This window comes from Pteropus vampyrus, unplaced genomic scaffold (genome assembly GCF_000151845.1).
Source record: "Pteropus vampyrus isolate Shadow unplaced genomic scaffold, Pvam_2.0 Scaffold251, whole genome shotgun sequence".
NCBI classification, from domain to species: domain Eukaryota; kingdom Metazoa; phylum Chordata; class Mammalia; order Chiroptera; family Pteropodidae; genus Pteropus; species Pteropus vampyrus.
Genome location: NW_011889032.1, coordinates 389,665 through 397,151, shown reverse-complemented (window position 1 = coordinate 397,151; position 7,487 = coordinate 389,665). Strand labels below are relative to the sequence as shown.

Genomic DNA, 7,487 nt, shown 5'->3' with positions numbered 1-7,487 from the left:
TGGTCCCCGAATCTTGTATAGATTCTCAGTTATTTGCTTTTATTTGTATTGGACTGTTGGTTCCTCTCCTGGGTGATCCTTGGGCTGTTTGAGCAGGGGTGTTTCTGGAGCACTGGGTCCATTGTGATGGTTCAATGGGCTGGTGAATAACTTATAGGCGAGTCCTTTGTCCCAGGAGGTCCTTCCTCCTGTCTCTGCAGTCCCACTCATCTGTCAGCTGGAGCTTTGGAACAATAGCCAGAGATACTCAGGGGCAAAGGCGAAGGCTTGTTGAGGGTGACAGCTGTCTGTAGGCTGATCGGATCAGATGAAGCAGGTGTCCTCTTCTCCCTTGTGGTGCCAGGTGGGCCGCTCTGGAAGCTACTGAATGAGTCATGGAAGGGAGGGAGGAGCTGAACTATTGTGTGCTTGGGGGCGTGGAGTAGATCCTTCGTGGTAACCAACTCCAGCTACCAATTAGTAACCATTTCTCAAGGGTGCTGCCTCATGGAGACCCCATGATAAGGCTGGGAGTAGGGCATTACAGATGAGAAACTGAGGCTCAGAGAGGTGAAGTGACTAGCTCAGGGTCACACAGCAAGTTAGTTGCAGACTCAGGATTCGAACTTGGATCTAGTATAACTCTGAAACATGTGTTGGTAACTACTACATTACTCTCCTAAAAACAAACTTAATCGGTTGCCTCAAAACCATGGAAGCAACTGGAATAAACCGATATGAGATGGTTTAGCAATCACGGTCCGATTTCTTCACAGTAATAGTTCTGCTGATGACCCCAGTGTTTGCCATTTACACATACTTTCCTCAAGTCTTTTCCCCTTTAATCCTCACCCCGGTATTTGAACATAAGTCTTCTGTGCTTTCGTGGTCCAAAAGGCCTGTTTAGAATTCAGTTGCACCATTTTCTTTCTGGGTGATCTTGAAGCAAGGGACTTGACCCTTATCTGTAAAATGGGGACAATAAAACCCAATTCTTGTTTCGTCAAGTAGGTAAAGGTGCCCCTAATAGTATCTGTTCTCAGGAAATGTTAGTTTACCTTTCTTTCCCTCCTTCTTGATTTTTCCCCTCTCCCTGCAGCTCAGAGTTTTCCTCCTTTGAGGGAGATTTCAATTCTGAAGCTCCTCTTTTGTGTATATTGTTTGGATTTGTCCAGAAACAGTGCGTTCTGGTCCTCTGCAGAAGCCTCTGTTTCCCTCGGCATGTCTCCAGTGTGGCGCCCTGCACATCTTGTTATTCCCAGGAGCTTCCTTTATTTCTCAGCACTCACTCATCCAAAGCAATTTAGGTCAATGTCTCCCGTATATCTCTGCTCTCTGGGCAGCTGTTTTATTCCAGAGTCAGGGAAAAAAAAACCCCAAAACCCAGAGGGATCTTAAAATGCAACCAAAAGCATGTTTCACTGGCAGCTGTTGCCAGGAACAGCGCACAGAGTTTAGGGGGAAATGAATAGCCCATGGATAGTTTAATGAGCTGTGTGGACGGGGGTGGTAATTAATAATAATGTAAGAAATAACAGAATGCAAGCAAATGGATAATATTTATCCTCCTATTAATCCTCACAACAGCCTTGGGAGGTGGGCAATGTAACTGTCCCCATTTTGTGGATAAGCCAGGACTGTCCCCATTTTGTGGATAAGCCAGGTCCGGAGGGGTGATGCACTTGCTTAGGGTGGCAGAATAAGACGGAATCCCCTGTCTATTCCAGTGTGTTGGGATGTTTGTTTGGCACCAGCTCAACCCAGATACCTCCTGGCTTCCTGTTTTGTTTCTGATCTGAATCTAAGGAGACTGGTTTTGGCACATGCTGTGATTTCAGACCAGCCCCCTGGCATCTATTCTCCAATGTGCCCATGATACATATTTACTCCCCCTACCCCTCTCTCTTTCTCTCTTGATGACAGCTGGAGGCATCTCCCTGCCCACCCATGTGGTTCCAGACACATTCACATGGCTGCTACGACCCTAACAGCATCACAGGAGTAATCAAGGTAACCCTTCCTCTCCTTCTGTGCACCCTTGGGACGGTAGAGATCAGCATCATGCTGTGTGCTCAGGTCCACCATAAAATCCATATGGACTGAGACCTCCTGAATTTCAGAGGAAGGAGAGACCTTTAGGATCCTCTGGCATCCAGTCCCTCAATCAAAGCTTCCTTGATGGGGCATCTGACCTTGGCTTGAAGAGGGTAGAGAGTGGCTCATGTAGGCAAGTGGGAGCTGAGATGCTGGGCCTGTGGGACCTACCACCAGGTCTCTGTATGGCCTTTCACCTGGCCCTTCCTGGTTCTTGACCTCTCAATGAGTTTTGGAAAAATAACTTTATTGAGGCATAATTTACATACAATAAAATACACCCATTTAAAGCATACATTTCAACGTATTTTGATGTATATACCTGTGTAACCACCACTACATTCAAAATATAAAACATTTTATCACTCTGAAATGTTCCTCTGTCAATCCCCACCCTGCCCAGTTGCAGGAAACCACTGATCTGTTTTCTATACCTATACATAAGCTTGTCTTTTTTTTTTTCTGAAGTTCCATTAATATGGAATCTTTTGTATTTGGCTTCTTTTGCTCAGCATAATGATTTTGAGGTTCATACTTGTTTTTGCATGTATCAGAAGTTATAGCCTTTTTTTTTGGAGGCATCATTTAAATATCATATATCTCACCCATTTTAGGTGCACAATTCAATGATTTTTAGTAAATTAACAAATCGTGCAGTCATCACCATAAATCAGGTTTAGAACATTTCCATTGCCCCAATAAGACCCCTCACACCCATGTACTGTTAATCTCCATCCCACTCCTAATCTCAGGCAACCACTAATCTACTTTCTGTCTCTAATGATTTGCCTTTTCTGGACATTTCATGTAAGTGGCTTATCCAGCATGTGGTCTCTTATGCCTGGCTTCTTTCACTCTGTATAATATTTTTGAGGTTCGTCTCTGTCGTAGTGCGTATCAATAGTTTGTCCCTTTTTATTGCTGAGTAGATTTCATTATATATGTATACTACACTTGGTTTATCCAATCACCAAGATGGGGGTTTGGATCTGATCTGTGCTTCCTAACCGGGTATATACACCCCTCACCCGGGGAGACATATATGCTTCAGGATAAATATGGCCTGTATTTCTGGGACATCAGTGTTCCTCAAAAATTTACTTGAAGTTTAAATCATTAACTGGTGAAAATAATTTCTGGAACACTTACTGTATGCCAGGTACTGGCTAAGCTTTGAGAATAATTAACTTTGAGTCTCATGTTAGGTACATGGGCTTGGGGGCCATAGTTTCACTCATATTTGTCTGACCTCAAAGCCCATGTCGAGACAGCTGTTAGTTTGACCCAGGGACTAATATTTCCCTTGAAACCTCCATTGCTTTATTAACATCAGGGATTCCAGGTCTGTAGGGCTAAGGGGAAGGATCTTTGTGGTCAAACAATATTCCTCTGAGCAGCCCAGGGTCTCTTTACAGAGTGCAACAAGCTCCTGGGGTAGAGGAGAAAGAAGGGAATTTCCAAGTGCTTCTGGATGTTCAAGATCACACCGGGAAGCAGCCTTGCAGATAAGTATTCAAACTAACCAGCCCACAGCCTACCAGCTTGTCCTCTCCTGGTCTGTGCAGAAAAATGCAGTATTCCAGAATTCCTAGGTGGGAGGGGAAATTGGTGATGCAGCTTATTCACTTTTCTACCTCTATGGCACAAAGAGCGAGCTTGTCCACACTTTATGGGGCCCCAGAGGGTAATTTTCACACCCCACTTTTGGCAACAAGGCTAGCATTTTATAAACTCATCGAGAACTTCTGAGGAGCTGAGTTTAATTACTGAAACTTGAGTCCTTGTAGAGCTGGTGTCAGTAGGAGGTTGGGGACCCCTGGAGATTTGGGCTGGCCCTTCTTGTCTCAGATCTGGCCCTTTGTCATCATATTTATAAAACTTGGCCAGGGCTTCTTTGCCTAGCAGTCAAGTGGGGCCCTGAGCACTGTGCCTGTATGGAACATTCTTCTCAGTGCAAGGATCTGAGTACACCTCCAGCCCTGGACCCATGCCCCAAGTCCCAGGTGCTGACAGCAAGCTCTGAAAATATGCTGAGAAGACCCCTGACTCTCTTGGCCTAGGTCTGCCAGTCGATAGAGGTAGCTTAGCTGTCACTGAAAGCAAAACCTGAGAGATGATCCGGGTCAGGATTAGCGGGCATTTGAGTGGGGGCAGAATAATAACTGGCTGAGCACAAAGGCCCCTGTTTCCCACCCACTGCCCCAAATTATGGGTTACTACTGTGCACCTGGAGTGAGTGTCAGGGCTGGAGTGTCCCACAGCCCAGAGGAGGAATAGAATTTCCAGGGCTACAAAGCATGGCAGAGCTGGGATCAAAACTCTTGATTCCTAACTCTGTTCAGTTTCTCCTTTCTGCTATTGCTGGCACCAGGGAGGTGGGTGAAGGACATTCTGGGGTGGGAGGAAGGGAGGTGGAGGGAGGTATGCCTGGGCCCAGCCTTCCTGGCTCCCAGGCCTTCTTCTTATTAGCCCAGAGTTCTGGGCCTGAGAAGGGGGCCTGGGTACGGTTTTCTCCTGCAGTGTGGTTGGCTCTTTTGTCTTCCAGGATGGGCCTGTGGGGTCTATATGGGGGAAGGAGCCAGGGGCTGGGCCCAGGCTGCCAACATGTTGGCTGGGTGCTGCCAGGTAAGCCTGGGTAGGTGTCAGGGAGGGAGGTTCCAATGAGCTTCGTTTCATGGGAGAAGATTGTCTCCCCCCTATGGTACTTGGCCAGACATTTTTGCTCATGAAAAGAAGACCTGGGAGCCAGGTGGCTGGAAGGCTTGTTCTGCATGGTTTTGGTGGGGGTGGGTTGATGGCAGAGATTTCAGCATGTTCCTTCATTCAGCCCAAACATGGACAAGCCCCTTCTCCCAGCCTAAGGATCCAGAGCTGAATGCCAGAGATGTGGTTCTGCCCTCTCAGATCTTCATGTAAGAAGGTGCTTTATCACAGTTTCAGCAAGGGAGTGAGCTCCCTGTCATGGGAGGTATGCATGTGCCTATGTGTGTATTGGAGGAGGGTGGTACAGAGGAATGTAAAGTGAATCCAAGCCTCTCAAGGACACTGAAGGTCCTTTCTGCCCACCTGAACCCTTGCCTGTACTCTGGCTGTGATGCCCGTGGGGCCGGACCTGGGCTCCTGTTATTACTTTTTTATCCTCTGAGCTAACCCTGCCAAAGAGGGGCGTCCATGACTTTTATCACTTTCTCTCTCTTCTTCAGCTTCTTCTAAAAGTTAATAGTGTCCAGATCCTTCACTCCCACCCAGTCTAGGCATTGGGGGCATAAGAGGAAGACTGGGTGTCTCTGAAGGTGTCCTTGCCCAGTTGTGGGGTTAGGTTGGGGGGATGTAGGGGGCTGGGGATGGAGACTGTGTCCTTATCCTAACTCATTGTGCTTTCCCCAGGTGGCTCTGCCCTGCCGCATCTCAAGGACTCCTGGCCTGGTCCCATCTTCAGAAACCAGGTGACACTGGCCACAGTGACACAGGGAACAGCCTTCAGTGGTTTTCTGGAACCCTGGACAATTTCCCCAAGACCTTATTCTCCCCAACTCCTGGGATGGAGCCTCGCGTGGATGGAGCCCTCCTGGTCAGTGCTCAGCTGAGGACAGGACGTGGCTCTGGAGGCCAGCTTGAGGGCAGTGAGGGTGGCTGGCAGCCCAGCGTCCCTTCTGTGTCCTGCTGGACCTCGTCTGCTGGGCCTTACTGTTTGAGCCTGGAGGCCACTTCCTGACCTTGTGCAGACTTGGTTTCTCCTCACATCCCTGCTGGTGATCAGACAGAGCTTGGCCTGAGTGGAGGCCCTACTGACCACATCCTCTCCAAATCCAGGGCCCAAAGGACCCTTCAGGACAGGATGGGAATCGGGAGGAGCTGCTGAGGGGAGGGAGGGTAGATGCAGCTCAGCAGGCGCTGTGGGCTGGAGTCTGTCTTGCGCCATTGCAAGTGATTCTCATTTGGGGGGTGCTTTCTAGATGGAGCTTTTTTGTGCTTCTCCTCTTCCTGGTGGTCACCAGGAGAAGGTGGTCAGCATCTGGGAGGAGCCCGGGCCATCCTCCATGTCGCGCTCTCGGAGGGGCAGCTGGAATGGCCGTGCTATCCTGAAAGCTGAAAGGAGAGGTTTTCCGAGAGAGGAGGAGACCCAGGCTGGGGGTTTCACCAGAAGGAGGCAGACACAGGGCCTTGTTCCCACCATCTGAAGGGAACAGGCTGGAACCAACCAGCCTTGCCCCAACGCTTGAGCAGAAGCCCAACCCCATCTCTGACCCCTACTCCTTTTGCACCAGATCCTCGATTCTGTCCTTGTGGGGCAAAGGCAGGAAGGGCCGGCCCCAAGCGCGTGCAGCTTCCCCCATCACACAGATTCACCAACACACCCATCTCTCCATTACCCACTCGTTCCAGCCTCGTCCAGAGGGCCTGGTCCCAGTGCTTGCACAGAGCAACCATGGCTGTCCTTAGACAAGTTTGAAAGCTGGACGTCCTTTTCCTAGGGTGGGGAGGGGGTTTTATATTAGTTAGCTCAAGCCGCCATCACAGAATACCACAGACTGGGTGGCTCAAACAGAAGAAATGTATTTTCTCACTGTTCTGGTGGCTGGAAGTCCAAGATTGAGGTACCAGGGTTGTTTTTTCCTGAAGCCTCTTGCCTCGGCTTGCTAAATCTTCATTTGGCCTTTTTTTCTGTGCACCCACATGGGAGTGGTGTGGGGCGGGGGTTGGGATAGATGTTGTGTCTTTTCCATTTTTCATAAGGACACCAGTCCTATCAGATTAGGTCCCCACCATTATAACTTCATTTAACCTTAATTACCTCCTTAAAGGCCCTATCTTCAAATACAGTCACATTGGGGGTTATAGCTTCAATCTATGAATTTGGGGAGGGACACAATTCAGTCTAGAGCAGGTGGTCACCACAAAAATAGAAAGCTGGAGCCTTCTCCTCTTCACAATCCCCGCCCTCAAAGGGAGGAGAGGAGCAGCGGTGTGGGAAATAGTAACTGAGTGTGAGGGGGACAGTGCTAGGGCAGCCCTGGGTGCCTTGGGGACACACAGAACTAGCTGGACTTAGAGTAGTGAGAAGGAGCCCCCAGGAGAGGGGTGTCCTGGGAGAGCCTGGGCTTTGGGTTGAGGGTACATATTCTGCTGTACAACCTTGGGCAGGTCACCTCACCTCTGTGAGTCTAATTTCTGCTCTGAAACAGGCCATCTGCTCCCCTGGGGGGTGCAGGGAGATTCAGCAAAATCACGTGCTTGTCCAGTGCTTGCCTCTTAATAGGTACTCACTAAACACTCCCATCCACCCGGGAGTTCAGATTTAGGGCTTATCTATTTGGAGTGCTCTGGGCTGTAAACTCAGCATCTTCAGATCCAGAGGCATTTCTGACGAGTCCTTCCCCTCCTGTTTTCTTAAGACCCCTTTCTAAGCAGCT

The 7,487-nt window shown here is 49.0% G+C and overlaps 1 protein-coding gene across 4 annotated transcripts; it reads left to right on the top strand.

Annotated features, from left to right (window-relative positions):
- The first annotated feature begins 1,904 nt into the window (after positions 1–1,904).
- Positions 1,905–6,707, top strand: LOC111729203. Of its 4 annotated transcripts, none has more exons than XR_002776138.1 (3): positions 1,905–1,989; positions 3,489–4,985; positions 5,461–6,707. XR_002776138.1 is itself a non-coding variant. In XM_023520182.1 (3 exons), exons 1-3 carry the CDS (start codon positions 4,371–4,373, stop codon positions 5,786–5,788), a joined length of 741 nt encoding a protein of 246 aa, XP_023375950.1. In that variant the 5' UTR covers positions 3,440–4,370; the 3' UTR covers positions 5,789–6,707. The 4 variants fall into 4 exon arrangements, 1 of the variants encoding a protein (XP_023375950.1); XR_002776137.1 differs by having other exon boundaries at positions 3,489–4,993; XR_002776136.1 differs by having other exon boundaries at positions 3,489–5,041.
- Positions 6,708–7,487: the final 780 nt, after the last annotated feature.